Source organism: Perca fluviatilis, chromosome 21 (genome assembly GCF_010015445.1).
Source record: "Perca fluviatilis chromosome 21, GENO_Pfluv_1.0, whole genome shotgun sequence".
Classification (NCBI taxonomy): Eukaryota; Metazoa; Chordata; class Actinopteri; order Perciformes; family Percidae; genus Perca; species Perca fluviatilis.
Window position 1 is genome coordinate 16,333,807 of NC_053132.1, and position 22,543 is coordinate 16,356,349.

A 22,543-nucleotide genomic window follows, 5' to 3' on the forward strand; every position below is an offset into this window, starting at 1 on the left:
TGAATCAAATCGAAGCATTGACGGCAATGCTGCAGCCAGTTCTGCCGTTGTTTACCTTTTTCTTCTTCTTCTAGCTAGTAGAAAGAGCAACGTCAGTAGCCTTTGCTCATTAGCGCCACCGGTGTTCAGGAGAAGACTGCAACTAGTGTCTCGACCACCAGCGCAGGTATAAATAGTCACGGGGATTTCATGACGTCGCATATTCACCCGCCAGCTCAGCTGCGGTTACTGTAAAACACGCTTTATACCCGCGCTGGAGGTTGTGACACTAATTGCAGTCTTCTCCTGAACAGAGGTGGCGCTAATGAGCAAAGGCTACCGACTTTGCTCTTTCTACAGATTAGAAGAAGAAGAAATTTGATTCAATGACCTACTTGGTTGGATCAAGCCTTTAATTCGCCATAAAAGAACTCATCTTAACCCAGTAAGTTTACAAAAGAGACTTGCAGCCTCTGAGAGTCCTGGCATCTGGTTGCCCAGGAGCTCGTTTATGCTTCCTGTTTCCGCTTTGTTGTGTGCCGCTGAAAAAAAAAGAGTGGTGCGGGACCTCGGCTCGCGCGTTATAAATCTGGGCGCACCGGCAAGATCTATTTCATTTTGACGTCACAATGGTGCGCGCCAGGTTGGGAACGGCCAGTATAATTCACGCATTAGGCAGCACCTAGGGGGAAGCACATCTGGAAAAATGGGCTTGCATTCTCAATCAATGACATCACTAATTTATGAATTTTAAAAAGAAATGTGGGCGAGGCGTTTCAGGCAATTGAGAAAAAGTGCTGTCTATGGGAGAGAAAGCTCCATTTGGAGTGAAATAAAGATTTTTTTTTTGTACATATACATCTATTACATACACAGAACACTATATTACACACTAAGCTGGGAAAAATCCAAAAATGTAATAGGGGCTCTTTAAAAGTTGTTTTTCTAATCCCTGTACTGCAGCAAATTTTGCTGTTCAAACTTAGATTCACTGTTTTCCACTAACTTTTCCCACAATCTATATGCATTGTTTTGTAATCTAAGAGGGAATCCAGCAGTTTTACCCAATGGAAATGGTGCAAAGTCTAATGGTAGATGTTACATGCTTCTCTCCACCAGTTTGCATCTTCTTTTTAAATAATTCTAATTTAATTTTTGCTACAATATAGTCGCACTGTGATCTTTGTTGCAGGATATGGTGTTCAAGCTGGCCCAACCAATGGACAACAAATGAAAGGCAATGGTATAAGACATATATTCTCAATTTGGACACTCACTCACTCACTCACTCATTCACTCACTCACTCACTCACTCACTCACTCACTCACTCACTCACTCACTCACTCACTCACTCACTCACCTCACCCAACAAAAGGCTTAGGTTAGTGATCACAGAATGTTACATACATCTGCATGACAGATTGATTTGATTTTAGAAATACATTTTTCCAGTGTTCACTCAAGCAATAGGCCAGCAGTAGATATTTCAAGTGCAAATGAAGCTAAATCTAACAGTAAATGTATTTCCACACCATCGAGCACAAATTTAGAGCTTATTCTAACTTGTTCTCACCATACATCTCTTCTATTTAAGGCTATGGTGCAGCTGCTGGTGGGACCAATGGAGGAGGGACAAAAGGTAAGTTCAGCCATGTGCCTGTGTTCATTCTATTTTAGCAAAATACTATCACTTATCACTCTGTAAAAACTTTAGATCTTTTGGTAATGTTTTTCCATCTTGTTTTTAAGGCTATGGAGCAACAGCTGGTGTAACCAATGGACAAGGTGGTAACCAATATGGGCCTCAGCTTTCACAGAAATGGACGATTTGGCAGCAAATGCAGATTTTCAGCTTCTATTGTACCACTAAACCAACAAACTCAACCTATAGGCTTAAAAAGTGGATGTTAAAAGTTGTTTTTCTAATCCCTGTACTGCAGCACATTTTACTCAGTGTTTTAACGTTCTAAAAACTACTTTAAGATTCACTGTTTTCCTCTAACTTTTCCCACAATCTATATGTATTGTTTTTTTAATCTAGGAGGGAATCCAGCAGTTTTACCCAATGGAAATGGTGCAAAGTCTAATGGTAGATGTTACATGATTCTCTCCACCAGTTTGCATCTTGTTTTCAAATAATTCTAATTTAACTTAATGATTTTTGCTACAATATAGTCGTACTGTGATCTTTGTTGCAGGATATGGTGTTCAAGCCGGCCCAACCAATGGACAACAAATGAAAGGCAATGGTATAAGACACATATTCTCAATGTGGACACTCACTCACTCACTCACTCACTCACTCACTCAGTCACCCACCCAACAAAAGGCTTAGGTTAGTGATTACAGAATGTTACATAAATCTGCATGACAGATTGATTTGATTTTAGAAATAAATTTGTCCAATGTTACACTCAAGCAATAGGCCAGCAGTAGATATTTAAAGTGCAAATTAAACTAAATCTAACGGTAAATGTATTTCCACACCATCGAGCACAAATTTAGAGCTTATTCTAACTTGTTCTCACCATACATCTCTTCTATTTAAGGCTATGGTGCAGCTGCTGGTGGGACCAATGGAGGAGGGACAAAAGGTAAGTGTTCATTCAGTTTTAGCAAAATACTATCACTTATCACTCTGTAAAAACTTTAGATCTTTTGGTAATGTTTTTCCATCTTGTTTTTAAGGCTATGGGGCAACAGCTGGTGTAACCAATGGACAAGGTGGTAATCCAATGTGGGCCTTTCACCGAAATGGAAGATTTGGCAGCAAATGCAGATTTTCAGCTTCTATTGTACCACTAAACTAACAAACTCAACCCATAGTCTTAAAAAGTGGATGTTAAAAGTTGTTTTTCTAATCCATGTACTGCAGTACATTTTACTCAGTGTTTTAACTTTCTAAAAACTACTTTAAGATTCACTGTTTTCCACTAACTTTTCCCACAATCTATATGTATTGTTTTTTAATCTAGGAGGGAATCCAGCAGTTTTACCCAATGGAAATGGTGCAAAGTCTAATGGTAGATGTTACATGATTCTCTCCACCAGTTTGCATCTTGTTTTCAAATAATTCTAATTTAACTTAATGATTTTTGCTACAATATAGTCGTACTGTGATCTTTGTTGCAGGATATGGTGTTCAAGCCGGCCCAACCAATGGACAACAAATGAAAGGCAATGGTATAAGACACATATTCTCAATGTGGACACTCACTCACTCACTCACTCACTCACTCACTCACTCAGTCACCCACCCAACAAAAGGCTTAGGTTAGTGATTACAGAATGTTACATAAATCTGCATGACAGATTGATTTGATTTTAGAAATAAATTTGTCCAATGTTACACTCAAGCAATAGGCCAGCAGTAGATATTTAAAGTGCAAATTAAACTAAATCTAACGGTAAATGTATTTCCACACCATCGAGCACAAATTTAGAGCTTATTCTAACTTGTTCTCACCATACATCTCTTCTATTTAAGGCTATGGTGCAGCTGCTGGTGGGACCAATGGAGGAGGGACAAAAGGTAAGTTCAGCCATGTGCCTGTGTTCATTCTATTTTAGCAAAATACTATCACTTATCACTCTGTAAAAATTTACTTTATCTTTTGGTAATGTTTTTCCATCTTGTTTTTAAGGCTATGGAGCAACAGCTGGTGTAACCAATGGACAAGGTGGTAACCAATATGGGCCTCAGCTTTCACAGAAATGGACGATTTGGCAGCAAATGCAGATTTTCAGCTTCTATTGTACCACTAAACCAACAAACTCAACCTATAGGCTTAAAAAGTGGATGTTAAAAGTTGTTTTTCTAATCCCTGTACTGCAGCACATTTTACTCAGTGTTTTAACGTTCTAAAAACTACTTTAAGATTCACTGTTTTCCTCTAACTTTTCCCACAATCTATATGTATTGTTTTTTTAATCTAGGAGGGAATCCAGCAGTTTTACCCAATGGAAATGGTGCAAAGTCTAATGGTAGATGTTACATGATTCTCTCCACCAGTTTGCATCTTGTTTTCAAATAATTCTAATTTAACTTAATGATTTTTGCTACAATATAGTCGTACTGTGATCTTTGTTGCAGGATATGGTGTTCAAGCCGGCCCAACCAATGGACAACAAATGAAAGGCAATGGTATAAGACACATATTCTCAATGTGGACACTCACTCACTCACTCACTCACTCACTCACTCACTCACTCACTCACTCAGTCACCCACCCAACAAAAGGCTTAGGTTAGTGATTACAGAATGTTACATAAATCTGCATGACAGATTGATTTGATTTTAGAAATAAATTTGTCCAATGTTACACTCAAGCAATAGGCCAGCAGTAGATATTTAAAGTGCAAATTAAACTAAATCTAACGGTAAATGTATTTCCACACCATCGAGCACAAATTTAGAGCTTATTCTAACTTGTTCTCACCATACATCTCTTCTATTTAAGGCTATGGTGCAGCTGCTGGTGGGACCAATGGAGGAGGGACAAAAGGTAAGTGTTCATTCAGTTTTAGCAAAATACTATCACTTATCACTCTGTAAAAACTTTAGATCTTTTGGTAATGTTTTTCCATCTTGTTTTTAAGGCTATGGGGCAACAGCTGGTGTAACCAATGGACAAGGTGGTAATCCAATGTGGGCCTTTCACCGAAATGGAAGATTTGGCAGCAAATGCAGATTTTCAGCTTCTATTGTACCACTAAACTAACAAACTCAACCCATAGTCTTAAAAAGTGGATGTTAAAAGTTGTTTTTCTAATCCCTGTACTGCAGTACATTTTACTCAGTGTTTTAACTTTCTAAAAACTACTTTAAGATTCACTGTTTTCCACTAACTTTTCCCACAATCTATATGTATTGTTTTTTAATCTAGGAGGGAATCCAGCAGTTTTACCCAATGGAAATGGTGCAAAGTCTAATGGTAGATGTTACATGATTCTCTCAACCAGTTTGCATCTCATTTAAAAATAATTCTAATTTAATGTGTTGAATTAACTATAGCTAACTATCGCACTGTGATCTTTGTTGCAGGATATGGCGTTAAAGCCGGCCCAACCAATGGACAACAAATGAAAGGCAATGGTATGAAACACATTCTCTCTCTCTCTCTCTCTCTCTCTCTCTCTCTCTCTCTCTCTCTCTCTCTCTCTCTCTCTCTCTCTCTCTCTCTCTCTTAGCAACAATGCTGTTCAATTAAAATTTTCTTTGTGGCAGGGTACGGTGCACAAGCTGGCGGATACAACGTACAAGGAACTAAAGGCAATGGTATTTTCTAGGGCTGCAACTAACGATTATTTTCATAGTCAATAAATCTGTCGATTATTTAAGTGATTAGTTGTTTGGTCAAAATGTCAATCAGTGTTTTCCAAAGCCCAAGATGATGTCCTCAAATGTCTTGTTTTGTCCACAACTCTAAGATATTCAGTTTACTGTCATAGCCAAGTAATTATAACTAGAAAATATTCACAAAGAAGCTGGAATCTGAATTTTTTTATTTTTTCATAAAAAAATGACAAACTAATGAATTGATTATCAAAATAGTTGGCGATTAAGTTGACAAGTAATCGATTAACCTCTGCAGCTCTAGTATTTTCGATGTGATGGTATATTCAATTATAAAAACAGCTTACTTCACATGTATAAGTTATTCAGGATTTACTCCATGTTCTTGGAAATAGAGTGCCACACTCAAACAGACAAACTGTAACTACTTGACAGCTTTAATTGCTGGGGTCACGAGAATATGGGCTGCTAAAAATGGTCATTTGAGAAAGCAGGTAGCAGATGCTGAAATTCATTTAAACTCATTCTCTTTTATGTCCAGGTTATGGAGCACCAAACGGAAACAAAGGCCATTTGAATGGTAAGTCCACAGTTTCAATCATTTTCAATCACAGACTGTCTGCTGCATTCACATTACTGTACATTAATGCTGGAAATGTTTGTTCTGTTTGAGGTCATTTTAAACTTAGTGCAACATTTCCAAGTGAGTCTCTTAGTGTTGGTTTCTCTTACTGACTTTTAGGTTATGGTGCTACAGCTGGTGTTCTAGGTGGGAATGGAGCTCGACCCAATGGTGTGTGGCCATTGATAATTCTCAGTAACTGATGATAACGTTATTTCATGGAAAACAATGTATCTTTTTTTTATTTGCTTCAAATGAAATATGATGATTTTACATCAGATAAACTCCACCAGACAAGTACAGGCCTGCAAGTGCTTGGTTTGCCAAAATATAAAAAAGTCATTGCATGTTCATCACAGGTTACTAGACCCCAAAAAAAGAATTTCTCAAAATGACAAGCAGCACAAAAACATATAAAAAAAAGCATTTTCTAATTTCATTTCTGAAGCTGTAAGAAAATGATCTGGTCAAAACCAGTCATGACAAACTGAGTGGCCTTCTAATAAAGACATGTATTTGAAGTTTTTGCTTATTACCGTAAAATTATGAGTAGAGGGAATTTGTTTGTGTCGTGTCTATGTGTAGGTAATGGCGCTGCAGCTGCTGCACACAATGGACATGGAACAAAAGGCAACGGTAGGCTAGCTCCTACAGCATTGTTATAAAATGTCTATGTATATTGATTGGTTGTTAATGGTACAATGAAAGCACACCCATACACACACATACATTAAGAGTGGTGTGGGAAGGGTGGGTGTCAGATTCAGTCAGTTACACCAACTTAATGTTGGTGCACAGACAGTGATGTGCTTGGGTCACTTGATTAAAATTAGACAGTGAATAGTATCCAAACCACACCTAAATCTGAAAGGATTTTAATTGAAAAGTTTGAACACACGTAAGAAGGCATAATTGGCTTTATATGGCTCTTTCTGCACCATACACATTTTTTTAAACCTAACTTAAATGTGAAATGATTGTTGGTCTTGAACTGTAGTGTGAGCGACATGTTGCAGTGAGTTCCTATACTGTGCTGTATGTAGATTAATTAATATTCTCTTTTTGCCAGGCTATGGTGCTGGATCTGGTGTACCTAATGGAAATGGGGCTAAAACCAATGGTAATGCCTGCAAAAACTGAACATATTTGAGTTGAAAAATGTAAATAGTATTATATCTTTAAATATAATAATTGCTCTTTAGGTCAAGGAGCTGCAGCAGGAGCATCCAATGGCAATGGGGCAAGACCAAATGGTAAGAAAGAGGTTTTGTTAAAATTGGCAGCGTGGTAGTTTTTGTTTTTTTCCAGAAACAAAACCTGTTCATCAGTTTGTTCAGGCCTATAAAACTTAAGCCTGTCTCTGTATTTACCAGGACAGGGGGGAGCTGGAAGTAAACCTATGAAAGGATATGGACGGCCACTTTATGGGGCAGGTAACTCATCTTCTGTCGCCTTGTTTTCCAGGTAATAGTAATATTCACTTTGATACACTTGATACATGTTTGTTTATTTCTGTGATGTAAGGTCCAGGCATGGGGATGGGAGCCTCCGGAGGTCTGGGAGTACCTCAGCTTGCCAGGAACCAAGGTGAGTGAAGGCCATGACACAGTACTGAGGTCACCACTTAATACACATGTGACAGTGTCTTTTATTTCTTCTTCCAGCATATGGCGGTAATGGTTATAATGGTTATGGAGGTCAACCCATGGGAGGTGGGTCATACACAAATCATCACTCATGGGATGATGAATTAAACATAAATGATTTGTTAATATATATGTGTCTAATGTATTTATAGGCTACAATGGCGCTTATGGCAATGCTGGTTTGGGTCTGAGACCTCAGTATGGAAATGGAGGAATGAAGGGACCGAAGCCAGGTAGAAATATACTGTCAAATTAAAATTATACATTATTATTATACATATCGAAATTTGATTATTTTCATGTATTTTTGGATAACATGTTCATGCTCTGAACCCTTTTCTAAAATTGCAGGCTATGGTGTTGCAGCTGGTGTGCCCAATGGACAAGGTGCAAGACCCAATGGTAAACCTTGAGCTAATATCCAATATAATATATCATGTCCACTAAAACGTTTGAAAAGCCTCTAATATTAAAATAATTTAAAATTGTGTTGTAAAATGTTAAGGTTATGCTGGAGCCAGAGCCCCTAATGGGAATGGAGCTGTACCAAATGGTGAGTCAACATGCAAGAAATTATTATTATTATTATTATTATTATTATTATTATTTAATTTACAGTATGAAGTTAATTATTCTTGCTTTTTGTGAACCTATTGAGGTTATGGATACCCCAGTGGTGGAGCTACCAAGCCAGCAAAACTAGGTAAATGTGGAGTCAATTACATATATGGGATTATTTTTGATCTAAGTACAGTATTGCCTTCCTTGATGTATGGACACTATTGTTTTTTTATCGTTATTTTTTAAGTATATTTAGACCATTATCCATCTCTTGCACCAAGTTGTTACATAACTTCTATAATTTTTAGGTAATGCAAAGCAATAACGTAATTTTCCGAAACAATAAATAACTAGTTCAAATGAGAGAATCTGTGGATCTCTTGTGAAGCACAGACAAAGTTGTCAGCATAACTCCAATTTTATTTTTTTAGGTTATGGCAATATTCCAAATAGGCATGGTGCCAAACCCAACGGTAAGGACTGTCGCTTCTTTTTCAAATCTGATTATGATTCAAAATACAGCTTTACTTTGATGGCAGAATATAAAGTAATTTGCTTTCATGAATGTGTTACAGGATATGGAGCGACCAGAGGAGATGCATTGAGACACCAACCAGGTAACCACGTGTCCCAAAAAAAAAAAAAAAAAAAGGACAAGCTTATATATTATATGGATGGTTTTGTAATAATTTGTTTTATCATAGGTTATGGAACTGGAGCTGCTCCCAACGGATATGGAGCTAAACCCAATGGTAACTAACCGTATTTAGTGTTTTATAGATGTTCTTTATGTAAAAGAATGTCCTTCTGTTTCAGTGGGATGGTATATTTATGTAATGTTATGTTGGTGACAACCTGTTAAAATATGCAACCTATTTACAGTAATGTGTAGTTTATTTCATTGCCTACTTCATTGCCTACATAACAAGTCAAACAAAGTAATAAAGTGAAATGCAATGCACACTGTTGTATGTATTTAATTGTTACCTATGCTTTTACTGTCATAATTAAATTTGGAAAAATAATGTATGTTAAAAGGACAATTATTTAGCTTTTCATCTTAAAAAAAACGCCTCCAAGCTGTGATTGGACAGTTGATTGATTGTCCTCTGCACCACCTCCATGCAAATTAATGGACTCCCATGTTCTTTGCGTTTAGTATTGGCAGGTCTATGCTGCCCTCTGCTGGACAACACTGAAATATTATACACCTAGGCTAAAGGCTAAATTATTCTCCTTTTTAATCTATGTTTTTCATTTAATTATGACACAGTAAATGTTATGTGTTGTATTTCACCTTATTTCTTTGTTTGATTTGCTTTAAACTAGGTATTTCAGTGCTTCCATAATTACTAGCCTTACTTACTTCTTGTTATATTTTTTCTCAAGGTCATGGAGTTAATAATGGTGCTGCATTAGGTGGATATGGAAGTAAACCCAATGGTGAGTTCCAGCTATAAAATGTCAAATTTATTCTATTTATTAATAGACTGAATGTAATTTGTCAAAATTGATCTACTTGAATCTCGTTTGCAGGATACGGAGGGCCAAGCGGAGGCTCAAAACCACAAACTACCAAAGGAGTTGGAGCACTTGGCACTGGTAAATATTCTGCATAATATACATAACCCATGCAATGTTGGTGATATCCAAACTGAACCTCAGCTGTGTCATCACACTAGTGAAGGGAAAGAAAGGGAATAATGAAGTTATTAAAACAAAAGATGCATATAAACTTTGAGCATCATTTTGACTCAGTATTTATTTTGGCATTGATCTGCAAGTCTTGTGTTCACAATGTGTGCAGTGCTTATTTGATTAAGGATTTTTTTTTATAAAAAATGTTGTGTTCCACAGGCTATGGTGGTCCTGCTGGTGTACCTAACGGACAGTTGGCTAAAGCAGCCAATACTGGTAAATGCTCCTGTACATGCATGTGTTTTGTGTCGTACATTACGTTTCACTTTTACTGTATAGTTGACCTAATGTTTTAAGTTTCACTGTAGACATCTTTTCCATTTAAATTAGTTTTTTGACAACATATCTCTGTTTGGTTTTTAGGCCATAGCATGATGCCAAATGGGAAGGATACAATGGGTGCAGGTGCGTCCAATGAAAAGGGCCTAAAAGGGGGAGTTCTCTCTCCTGGGCAGTCAAGGTCAACACCAGAGGAGGTTTTTGCACCTCCACAAGTAATAACTCAAGGTGCAGCACCCGTTGCCCCCGAGCCAACGAGTGGTATCCTTATTATGGTGACACAAAGGAAATATCAAAAGCTGCCTTCACCTGTGCCACAAGGAAAAAGCTACAAACAGACACCACGTATCCTTCAGGCTACACCACAACCAGCACCAGCGATTCCTCAAGGCAAAGGCCCAAAGCCTGCACCTGAACCAGCACCCATGAGCCCACAGGGCAAGGGTTGGAAGGCAGCCACATCTGGACCTGCACCAGTGGTTCCGCAGACTAGCCCAGCACCAGAGCCGGCAGCAGTCCTCCCTCAAGGCAAGTACCCTTAACCTGAATCTGTACAGGGCTTCTGTGGCAGGAAACAATACTTCAGTGGTTAGTGGACATATTTTTCAATGTTTTAATATCAAATAATAATGATTGTACCCCTAAAGACGCACAAAACAATGATCTGCTCTGCTGTTACTTATTTTATATTAAACAAATGATCTCTGAGTTATTTTTACTAATTTTAATGGTAAAAATGAGAAAAATAGTAAATGCAAAATCGTTATCGCCTGTGAAACCAAGCAATATATATAGCAATATATAGCAAATCAATATAGTTATATTTTTCCAACTTATTATAACAAAACAGCCACTCATCAACTGAGTTTTATGTGAAGTTATATGGTAGAAGTCTACACTCCTCAATGGATTTATATAGTTTTTACGGTCTTGTGGCCTTAAGTTTTTAACCTTTACTTTAATTATTCATTTTAGGTCGTAGTGAAAAGATTTTTAAAAAGCATCTGATAATAGTGGGTTTGTTTCTCAGGGACTTTTGAAACAACATACATGCACCTTTCATATGCACTAACTGAGTATTAGTATACTCTGGCTTTGTCCAGGATGTTTTGCACTGTTGTAATAATTTAACACTGAAATAAAATAGCAGAATATCACTGTTCTATTGAATTACAATTGTGTACTTAACATTTGAAAACATTATCTGACTCTGGTTGCTTGTGGCAATGTCGCCAAAATCTGCTGAGTGCTGAGTGAAAAATTATGTTTTTATAATGAATATGAATTATATGAATTTGTAGATTAACTGTATAGACAGGGAAAAAGTATTTTCGTGTTTTTTCTACAGATGCGCATATTCTACTGTATGGGGACATTATCAGTAATTATTTTCAAACATTTAGCAAAATAATATGTAGCTGTTAGTTGATGAAATGTATGACCTCCAGGTTATGTGACTGGAAGTGCTGTGTCTAAGCAAAATTTGCAGAGGCAGACGCTCTTTTAGGAGTAGACAGCACGAGTGAAGGGGCTGCTGCCCCTGAAAGCACCAAACCCCTAAAAACTAAATCTGTTCCTGAAACAGTGGCAGCCAAAAGTTCAGGGAGCATCACCCCTGAAGAAACACTGGCTGTGGGTGTGCCTGAGGTCGCACCAGAAGAAGTAAACATCAAAAGTCAGCCAGAGGCAGCAGGACCTGACAGGATCGGGGTCAAAGGTCTCCCTGCAGGAGAAACTGGGGCAACTGGTAAACCAAATCTTGATTTGGGTGTGTTTACTAGTGTTGTATTGCATGTGTAAATGTTGACTGAATCCTGTGTCTGTCCTAACTTTGTCCAAAAGTCTGTTACAGAATTGTGGATGTTATGATGACTCTAAGTGTCTTACACTTACAACATAATGTCATGTTCAAAGCAATAAATCCCAAGTGTTAACTTGAGAATGAATCCTAGCCAGTGACTATGGTTATAATTGTTAGAGCTCTACAGATTTCTGTGTAATTACAATTGTGTTTGTTTCTGTGTTTCATGCTCTCTTCAGAGTTGTCTCAGAAAATGACCAATAACTTGTGCTCAGATGTGTTTATCGCTAATGTTTGTTTTTTTTGTTTAAAACCTCACCAAGCGTTGTCATATTTAAATAATCAACATGTAACATTTAAAGAGACATTTTGGCAAAATACGGTAATTTGCTTTCGTGCCGAGTGTTTGATAAGAAGATTATACCACTCTCAAATCTATCCGTTAAATAAGCTGGAGCTAGGAGACACGCTTATCTTAGTACAAAGACTGGAAACGAGGAAACAGTTAGCCTAGCCTGTAAAACCACAACTTGTTCTTTTTACACTTAAAGTTTGGGTACAGATTAAACAGATATAAGGAAGATTTCAAGTGTTAGTTAGTGAGCTTTAGTGGTGCGTGAAGATGGATTTTGTTACCTTTGGACAGGGCAAGATTAACTGTTTCCCTCCGCTTCCAGTCTTTATGCTAAGCTAAGCTAACTGTCTCCTGGCTGTAGTGTCATATTTACTTTACAGACGTGAGGGACATGAAGGTGGTATCAATCTTCTCATCAAACTCTTAGCAACACAACAAATAAGCATATTTCTCAAAATGTCAAACTATTCCTTTTAACATGTGGAGCAGGTTGAGAATTAACCAGTGTTCGTTTCAAGACTAAATGTGTTAAGTGTGTTACTGTTTGTTTGGTCCTTGTGATATGTGTTATCTTAATCCTTTATGAAGTTTATTTGGTGCATTCATGATGCATGAGCTGACTCAACCCACTGCTTGCTTTTAACATTGTTGTTTACTGATGTTGCAACTGTAATACTATAGAGACTGTGCATAGATCTGATCTATCAGTTTGTCCCTCCTGATTTTCAGAGAACGGTGGAGAAGCTTCCATCTCCAAGGGACAGGGAGCTAAACCTGGTAAACATTTCTCTTTTTTACTTTGAACATGAAGTGTAATAACTTTGGTGGTCCTGTAGCGCCATCATTAGCTCACAATTTAAATGTATCCAATAGTAGTTTTACTTTGTGTTGAGTGCTAATGAGCCAATTTGCGAGCATTCTAACACACTCACAAAACTAAACTGGTAAACAATATACCTGCTAAACATTAGCATGTTACTGTAGCATTGCAATTGTGCGCATATTGGCATGCTGATGTTAGTGTTGTAGACTCTGTTGTATGTAGCCAACATATCTGTTAGTTTTACTTTTAAATCTTGAATTGTGCTAGTAATATTTGTTCCTGTTGGTATTCTATAGACTGTGGACCATCAGGAGTACCAAATGGACAATGGATGAAACTACCAAGACCTGGTAAACTGGGAGGATTATATTCCCAAATGGTCTAACAGCATTTGCATGCTGAAATGTGTATTTTTACTTTTACCGCATGCACAATGTATTCGAAAGGAATTTGGATAGTTTTTAATTGATTCAATGAAATATTAGAGGGAGGTGAAACTTTACATGAACGCACTGATTGTCTGTAGCACATTTATAACCCTTGATTTGAATATTAAACACAGAGTCTGAAGCATATGATGAAAACTAAGTTTTGTCATTTAAGGTTATAATGCAGGTTCTGGAGCATCCACTGGCACAAACACAAAAGGTACTAGTACAAAAGTGACTCAGGTCATGGCATAAAGGGTGTATATTGCATAGATACAAGAATACTTTGTTTATATTATTATATTCTTTCATTTGTTTGGAGGTTATCCAGCAGGATCCGGTGTTCCAAACGGATATGGTGCTAAACCCAACGGTAAAGCCACTTTATTCTCAATATTCATGTGTATGAAATGTTCACAATGGAGTATTTTACAGATGGTAATGAAACCTGCTACAGGTATAATCATAACTGTTGGCCTTATAGTAGCGAAATTGTGCCATTGTTTAGGACACGGTGCCAGTGCAGAGGGGTATTCAAATGGAGGCCGAGCCAAAGGCAATAAACCAGGTAAGGAGTGTGCTAATAACAGCTGTGAGAGAAAAGTCTAAGGTTTTAAATTCATCCAGTAAAATCAATAATGCAATTGATATTTTTTTAAGGAATCTGGTAATAATTAATTTACTGTACTTCTACTTGTTGTTTTTTTTCCACGGTATAAAGGTGAAGGCAGACTAATATGTCTCAATAAAGTTTTGTTTATCCAAAGGTTATGGAGCAGGAGGCTACACTGTCCCTGGACTCAGCAATGGATATGGAGCTGGTAATATTTTCTGAAAATATAAACATACAGTGAATATTGATATTTTTATGGTTTCCTCTTTCACTTCCAATGAAATTTAGATGCGTTTGTGAATTCTTTGGTTTTATGTGTACAGCAGGACTTGGATATCCTTATGCAGGGAAACCTAAGCAACCTGGTGAGTGTTTTTTTTTTTTTTTTAAAGCATTTCAAGTGCAGAATGTGTTGTGTGTTGATAATTGTTCTGTATACTCTCAGGTTATGGGCAAGGAGCGTACCTTGGAGCTGGATATGGAAATGGAAATTCATATGGAGGTACATTTTAAAAGAATAAGCTTTAAACATTGTCTTTTAATTTAGCTTGTAAACTGATGATAAGTTAGGCCCACAGAAGCTTCCCCCCCCCCATCTGTACAGTTTACTTATATTCTGCAATTTTTCTCAGGAAATGCCGGTCTGGGTGAAGCAGGCAAGTCCAAGTCAGGTAGGCTTGGATGTTTACACTAACTTTGTTAAAGCACTGTATCCATAATTTGATTTAAAGCGCCCATATTATACTCATTTTCAGGTTCATAACTGTATTTTAAGGTTGTACCAGAATAGGTTTACATGGTTTAATTTTCAAAAAACACCATATTTTTGTTGTACTGCACAGCTCTCTCTCACTGCTGTAGATCCTCTTTTCACCTGGTTTCTGTTTTAGCTACAGAGTGAGACCTCTTTTCTTCTTCTTCTTCTGTACTATCTTTGATTGCACTTGCACATGCTCAGTAGCTCAGATGTAGATCATGTCAGCTAGCTAGCTCCATAGAAGTAAAAGACAGGCTGTTTCTCCAACTTCAGTCAGTTACAAGGCAGGATTAGCTGGGAGACTTCTAAATGAGGGCATACATGTAAGTAGTTCTTTTGTAGATTATGGTGAACTTGTGTGTGTTGTAGCAGTGCTTTGCTATTGAGAACGAGGTACCATGCTAGTGTTAGCATTAGCGTTAGCATGCTAATGCTAACGCTACGAGCTAACGGTTGTGGTTAGCCAGCTCATTTCGTACTGTGACGTCACAGTCCGAGCCGATTTTGAACAGCTCACTAGGAGACTGAAGGCAGGACACATTCAGAAACCGTATCTCACTCAGAACAGCATGGATGGATTTTTTTAAAAGTTTGTATGTGTGTGGAAGCACCAGAGACACAAAAGAACACCCCAAATACCAGAAAAAGTGTTTTTTTCATAATATGGGCACTTTAAAACACCATGAATTGGTAGATGATACATTCCTGTAGTTATTGCAGACACATAATTGTGTAAGTACAGAGCACTAAGATAGTTTATGATGTGTTTTTCGCAGGGTATGGAAATGGAGATGGCTACAGTACTGGTGTACAACCTGACTATGCAAGCAAGTACCATAATATGCAATTTAGTTCATTTAATTTTGTGTGAATTACAGCAAAAGTAAACGTTTCTCTTTTATTTCCAGGTCTTGGCCAAGGTGTACCCAATGCTAATGGGAAATCAGGTATGATATGGGTGGCAAGTGAGGATACAGTTAAAGATAAATACAAGTGTAGTGGCTAAGCCCAAGCTTTAAGCCCCTAAGGTGCTGTTCCACGGGTAGAGTAATTGACGCACTTTTTACCTTTTTGATCAATGAAAGTCCAAGTCATTTTTGCAGTTAAAACCATTGGTTCCATTTATTTCCATAAAATCTTTGGTTTTCCAGACAAACTACTTGTATGTGTGCCTGTGTAGTGGTGAGAGTGTGTGTGTGTGCGTATTTGTGTTTGCTTGTGCATGGTCAAAAACTGTATGTGCTTCCGGGTTGCACCTGAGGAACCAAAGATTGGTTCCTATTTATACCAAGGACACTAATTGGCTCTTACAATAAGGTTGAAGTAAATGAGATTAATAAGACATTGATAGTAAAACTAACTAGTGAAAATGATCCATTATTGTCCAATAAACTGCTGATTCTACAGTTGGTGTGAGACAGATACCTTACAATGGAGCCCCAGGGGTTCCTGTTTGACTAGATGGTAAGACATGCCATCATAATAAAATATGATTCAATGGGTGAGCAGAATAATCCACAGTGAAAACTGATAGTGTTGTGTGTGCAAAAACAGACCCAAAACAACAAAATGACAAACATAACAGTGGCTGAAATCCAAAATGCTGATATGCAACACATTTTGAGCTTGAATCAGTAAGAATGTCCATCTATTTTTTTGCTCCTACAGCAGGGGTCTTCAACCTTTTTTAAGGACCCCTAACCTGATATTAAAAAATATATATAAAATTGAGTTGCATATTAAACTGGGCCTACGATAACATGTAGGGTGGCCTAAAGCCTATACACATACCTTTTATGGTGCCCTACAATACTACTGCAAGCTACTATTTACATATGCATATGTCATCATGTTTTAATGTCAAACATACATGTGGAAGGCACAGTGAATCCTTAAGCTTAACTGTATCTGAGGATGGCTACCATAGTGGCTACATTACCTGTAGGCCAGTAAGCCTATCATTAGTGTTGTTTAGGTTGTTGTTTTTTAGTAATAGGCCGATTTCTCTTTGCTAATAATATGTTGGATTCATGTTAATGTATATTTTCCGACATATTTGTAGTGACTCTGAGGACCCCCTAGCGAACCCCTTGTTATCTCATACAGTTTGTTGCCATACCATGTCAATATCACAGGTCCAGTATGTAGGTCTATCAGTGTATTTGCATTCACCTCAGTAATCTGATTATTGATTTCCAAAACGGTCTTGGTCTGAATTCTATGTGCATGTTAGCAGTATATTCCCCTTGAGATGTTATAGTCAATAAATCCAACACACAAACATTTCCTGTGTACTCATGCAGGAATGAGCCAGTATGAGCCTCAGACCGCTGGCCTCGGTCCAAATGGAAAATTGGGCAGCATGTATGGTGGTATGTATAACTTGATTTCTTTCAAATTTTTATTGAAGGTCATATTGTACATAGTTCAAAAAACGTGCAAAACACTCAATCCACAGAAATGTATATAGCCCATATTCAGAAATGCAGCCTCGAAACCGTACGGTTGTGATGTCACAACTATACTATATATAGGTAGGAAGAATTGTCATTCCCTGGCAATGACGGTGCAGAGAAATCGAGAGTGCAGATACAGAAGACCTGGAAATGCTGGCCAATCAGAGCAGACTGGGCTTTTTCAGGAGGGGGGCTAAAAGAGACAGTTGCTTTTACGGTGTTTCAGACAGAGGGTGAATACAGTTATATTTAGACACAGTATGAGGAAAATAAAGTGTTTTTTTTATGTGTCCTAGTAAGAAGTATGAACCTAAAAATGAGCATGAAATGGGACCTTTAAAGGTCCCATGACATGGTGCTCTTTGGATGCTTTTATATAGGCCTTAGTGGTCCCCTAATACTGTATCTGAAGTCTCTTTCCTGAAATTCAGCCTTAGTGCAGAATTACAGCCACTAGAGCCAGTCTAAGCTTTCCTTAGTATGTGCCATTTCTGTGTCTGTAGCTATTGAGGAGGTGAGAGGGGGGGCAAGGTGGAGGGTGATTAACAGAAATTATTAAATACGTTAAGTTTGACAGCACTAAATGGCACGATGTTTTTCATAATCATGATGCACACTCATGTTGAGTTGACTATGCAATTCGCTAAGATAGGAATAAAGGCAGCCTATAATGTTTCCTGCTCCTGGCACTTGGACTTTCAATTTGAATTAACTCACGTCTAATGATGTAGGCCTACTCTTCTTCTTCGGTTTTACACATAGCATATAAGTGATTGTATTTGCGCCCCCTGCTCTTGGCTTTTAATATCGCTTTATTAGACTTTTATTTGTGCCGATGGCCGTCGGTTGGATGGCCGTTCTGGACTTTTCCAGAACGCACAGATTGTCAGTCCGTCCTTGTCTCTCTCTAATGGGTGAGCCAAATTCTCTGGGCGGGCAAAACAGAGAAAGGGGAGATAACCTTGCTTCTTATGACCTCATAAGGAGCAGATTCCAGATCAGCCCATCTGAGCTTTCATTTTCTCAAAGGCAGAGCAGGATACCCAGGGCTCGGTTTACACCTATCACCATTTCTAGCCACTGGGGGACCGTTGGCAGGCTGGGGGAACGCATATTAATGTTAAAAAACCTCAGTAAATCCAACAAACCAGAACCTAACCTTTCTCCAATGTTACAGGAATGCGTGGTTTGCCTTTTGGCAGTCAGACCCTCGGAATGGGTGCAGAGAAATCAAACACGAAATACGGTGAGTGCTTGTTAGACATATTCCATCACTCCACTATAATGTAGCCTGAAGGGAAAGGGAGTTTTATTTACGGCTTTATGAGTTTATAGCATCTTGATGTGCAGAACTCTAAGATAATTCTTAAACATCTTATTATTCATGTGCCAACCAACATTATTCTCTGCCCACTCACTGCTCACTCTGATTTAGGCATTGGTGGGTTGCAATTTGGTGGACAGCCCTTCAGTACAGGGACTAATGGTGCAGGAAATTATGGTATGTCTGTATGTTGTAATTGCATGCTTTCTTTTCAGTCTATTTATGTGGACACTGCATGTACGTCTTCATGGAAACTGCAAATTAATTCATTTGTAATGTGTTTTGATTGAATGTTTATACCAAAGTCACTGTAGTCCACTAAGAGTCAATACAAGCATGCACAGTCAGTCTAATGAGTCCATGCGTGTCCCAACTATGTCTCTATTTTATCAAGGTTATGGTGGGAGCCCCTATGGGCCTGCTGGTGATGGCAAATCATCTGGAAAATATGGTGAGTCATTTATCAAGCATTATGTTATATTTCAAAATAAGGTGCAGTACCATGAGTACCTTTTTTAGTTTAGCCGCACAATTTGGTCAGTGTGATCATCAGCTGTGGCTTATAGTAGTTGTGTCTTCACTTTAATAGCCATTCACGAAACTGATAGGCTGATGAAATTAAATCCACAATCTACACTTGACTGTGAAAAGACTTCTTACTGGTTTTCCTCTATCTTTGATCAGGATATGGTGGGTTCCCCAATGGTGGGCAGCTTCTCGGTCTCGCCAGTAATGGAAATACAGCCGGCCAATATGGTGAATAATTACCTTTTGATATTGTCGTTGTGATTAGTTGTGGCACACACTTCACCCCGTAACCTTTTTATATTATTTCTCTTCTTCCTCTGTTTCTCCATCTTGTCTACAGGTTATGGAAGAATGCCTTATGAAGCTCAACCAGCTGGACTAAGCCCTGAAGCCAAATCTACTGGCAAATATGGTAAGAAAACGTTTGCAGATTCAGAATTTACTCACAAAATATCACAATTAAAATGTGGACCAATCCCAGACATTTGCCTCATGGACTGATGGCTGTACTGGGCCACCCAATCCGGCCCGCTATGAGAGCCAATCAGCAAAATTTTCCGTAAATCAACGATGGGCTCACATTGGATTCACAAAGACGGAGTCAGTCGGCTCTGAAATGTGTGTGTTGTTGTTGAGACAGAGAGAGGACTACATTTTAGTGTTGTCTTTTTCATCACTTATGCAAAGGTGTTATTTCCCAAACAGGCTTGATGGTTAAAGTTGAGGTATGGATTTGATTCGCAAGGGTATTTTGCTGCTGGTAATGGTATTAGCAGCACACTTCAACAACCGGACCCAGGGTGAGTCTGAGTGAGAAGGAGGAAGACTGCTCTCTTTGCCCAGTCAGCTCCAAAATGGCATTATCTTCTGCTGTGTGCTTAGAAGTGGGACATTTTTAAGCTCACAGCAACTTAATACGATATGGTGTCTGGCTTTTGTTTGATATCTAGTGTCGGCAAAAATTCTTTTTTAATGAGTTTGCTCTTAGCAAAATACTCTGACTCAGTGAATTTAAGCTGGACTTTTATTGTGAAGGGTGGACATGGAAGAGCCAGCATTATGGCCAGCGTTATGGCGTCTACCTATCCCTTTTCGAACAGGTCGAGTGTTATGTTGAAATTTTGTTTTGTTTTAGTTTTTTTGTTATACATTTTATTTGTATAACAATTTGTTTATATCGTTCGAAATAAAGATTTCATTTATTCATTCATATTTTCTTCCAGGTCTGGCTGGGTCACCATATCAGCCTGAATCTCTTGGACTTGGACAGAGTGGAAAATTAACAGGCACATACGGTGAGATTCAGCAAACATGACAGCTATCTTCTAATTGTTGCTTGTTTGTTTATTTCTTTGGTTTAACTTGTTGTCTCAATGTGGTTGAAAAGGTGGCGGTGAAGTTCCCTATGCACCACAAGCTCTTGGTTTTGGGAGTGAGGCACAATCTTTTGGGAAATATGGTACTCTTCATTCTTTTATGTGTTCTTTTCATACCACTCATTTTAAACATGTTTACTAAATGATTTCACATCAATCTGTCAACAGATAACCAGGGACCATACCAGTCGCAGCCCATTGAATCGGCATCTGAAGGCAGATCTGGTGGAGAATATGGTATTTTGTCATTATTGCTTTTAACCTGAGCAGTTGGGTTCGAAATGTACAAATAAATTGTACATTCATATTTTTTTTTGTGTGTGCCTTGAACAGATGCAGATGGTTTACCATATGAGCCCCTGCCTCTTGAGCCAGATTCAGCTGGAACATTTAATGGTGCGTCAGGGAAAGAGGGTTCTTTTTGAGATTTGCAGCACAGATATACTGAAGACCCCAATCTCTTATCTGTTTATTTTCTCCTGACCTCTTAGTGAAGGGAGAGGTACCGACACCAGCAATTGCAGTCGAAGGCGAAGGGATGTCCATTGATAGATACGGTAAGTATATACTGCATAGTGTGTATTTCTGCATGGTGGTCTCTTGTGGCTCAACTGCATTCAGGTAATGTTTAACTGTTTGTCACTTTCAGAAAATATGGGCTATATAAACGGACAAGTGCAGCCAGAAGGTAAAACTAGGAAATTAATTAATTGCATACATGGTGCAACAGCAAAAAAGACAACCTTGAAATCTTAGTTTTCTCTCCCTCCCTAGTTGTTGCATTTCCTGCAGCGCCTACTCCCAGCCCCACCCTGGCCTACCCCGCTGTCCCATCCTATCTACCTGTGGAGGCCTTCACACATGATGTGGTGCCCGGAGCGGGTGTTGAGGACCTGCCCGACCCCGCAGGCACTGCTGGCCTCGCCCTTGACTCCGCACCTGCTACAGAAATGCAGGGCGTGGCTGAGGTGCCGGAGCAACCTGATGAGCTGCTTCATCAAGAGCAGCTGCCACGTCAGATTCACATCCAGCAGCATCTCAAACTGCATTTTCACCCACAAGGCAAGTCCTAGAGAGGTCCAACTTGACAAATGGTTTCACTAGCGGTTTTTTCGTTTCTATTCTTTATGCCCTTTAAGCTTCTTATTTAACAGGCCGGTATAAAAGTGGTATCAATCTTCTCATTACATTTTCAGAAATAAATGTCAAACTGTTCCTTTAAGTTCACCAAACTCTGAAATAATCACAAGTATACGTAATATTACATAAAAGTCATTTAAAAACTTTTCCATAACAGTTTGAATTCTTTTCTTTGTCTTCAGGAGCAAAGAACAGCAAATATGATTTGAATGGCTTCTTTGGGAATAGTGGCTACCAAGGTAAGAACAGAATCAAACTAAAAGTTGATCATTTTCAGTTTGCTGACTGCTGTACAACCATCCCACTCATCTTTCTCCACACAGGTTAACCCTGCAGACAACGACAATATAATCTTTTTTTGGTGTTATTTTTGAATGTTTCCTAATTGTATATTTTTATTTTCTTCTGTTTGTCGACAATTCCTGGTATTTTTGTGTTTGTTTGTAGAGATAAAACAGCATTTAAACATTTTGAGTTGTTAGGTTTTCTGTTTATGTATATTTTTTATGCACCCTGCATTACCTTCTAATTTATTTTGCATGGGAGAGGGTTTTTTACTACTTGTGGCAGACATCTGTTATTATTATTATTATTGTACAGAATTTGATTGAATAAAACCATCCATTAATACTAAACAGTGGATTACTCATTTGTATGTGTTTCTATACATTTGGTATGCTACAGCAAAGGCAAAACCTATTAATATTGTTAAATGTACACACTAAGGACTTATCAGTGCCATTAGGAAAAACAACCACCTCTTAAAGTGTTATAATCCCCAGATCATCCAGAATGCAACACAGTTGTAAATAAGCATGGGGAATAGGAACATGTGTGCGGTCTATAATAAGGGAAATACA

At 38.2% G+C, this 22,543-nt stretch overlaps 1 protein-coding gene across 1 annotated transcript; it reads left to right on the forward strand.

The window, feature by feature from the left end:
• The first annotated feature begins 355 nt into the window (after positions 1–355).
• cmn (calymmin) lies at positions 356–22,318 on the forward strand. The gene is made up of 65 exons (XM_039787950.1): positions 356–424; positions 1,172–1,222; positions 1,575–1,619; positions 1,730–1,765; positions 2,022–2,069; positions 2,179–2,229; positions 2,530–2,574; positions 2,669–2,704; positions 2,956–3,003; positions 3,113–3,163; positions 3,468–3,512; positions 3,625–3,660; positions 3,917–3,964; positions 4,074–4,124; positions 4,441–4,485; positions 4,580–4,615; positions 4,867–4,914; positions 5,025–5,075; positions 5,208–5,258; positions 5,818–5,856; positions 6,019–6,069; positions 6,484–6,534; positions 6,968–7,018; positions 7,101–7,151; positions 7,272–7,331; positions 7,423–7,485; positions 7,563–7,610; positions 7,697–7,777; positions 7,896–7,946; positions 8,050–8,097; positions 8,203–8,247; positions 8,537–8,578; positions 8,681–8,722; positions 8,810–8,857; positions 9,495–9,548; positions 9,642–9,707; positions 9,963–10,019; positions 10,167–10,610; positions 11,668–11,829; positions 12,968–13,015; positions 13,358–13,411; positions 13,665–13,709; positions 13,812–13,862; positions 13,998–14,057; positions 14,257–14,310; positions 14,426–14,467; positions 14,548–14,604; positions 14,735–14,773; positions 15,636–15,686; positions 15,768–15,806; positions 17,163–17,231; positions 18,493–18,561; positions 18,751–18,816; positions 19,034–19,090; positions 19,324–19,395; positions 19,508–19,579; positions 20,391–20,462; positions 20,555–20,626; positions 20,712–20,780; positions 20,877–20,939; positions 21,035–21,100; positions 21,193–21,231; positions 21,318–21,605; positions 21,866–21,922; positions 22,007–22,318. Exons 2-65 carry the CDS (start codon positions 1,210–1,212, stop codon positions 22,009–22,011), a joined length of 4,014 nt encoding a protein of 1,337 aa, XP_039643884.1. The 5' UTR covers positions 356–424; positions 1,172–1,209; the 3' UTR covers positions 22,012–22,318.
• The last annotated feature ends 225 nt before the right edge of the window (positions 22,319–22,543 follow it).

Excerpts from the sequence above, each read along its gene's own strand:
- cmn (XM_039787950.1), top strand. Across the intron at positions 3,661-3,916 it reads TGGTGTAACCAATGGACAAG|GAGGGAATCCAGCAGTTTTA; the intron begins GTGGTAACCAAT and ends TTTTTAATCTAG. Across the intron at positions 7,019-7,100 it reads AAATGGGGCTAAAACCAATG|GTCAAGGAGCTGCAGCAGGA; the intron begins GTAATGCCTGCA and ends ATTGCTCTTTAG.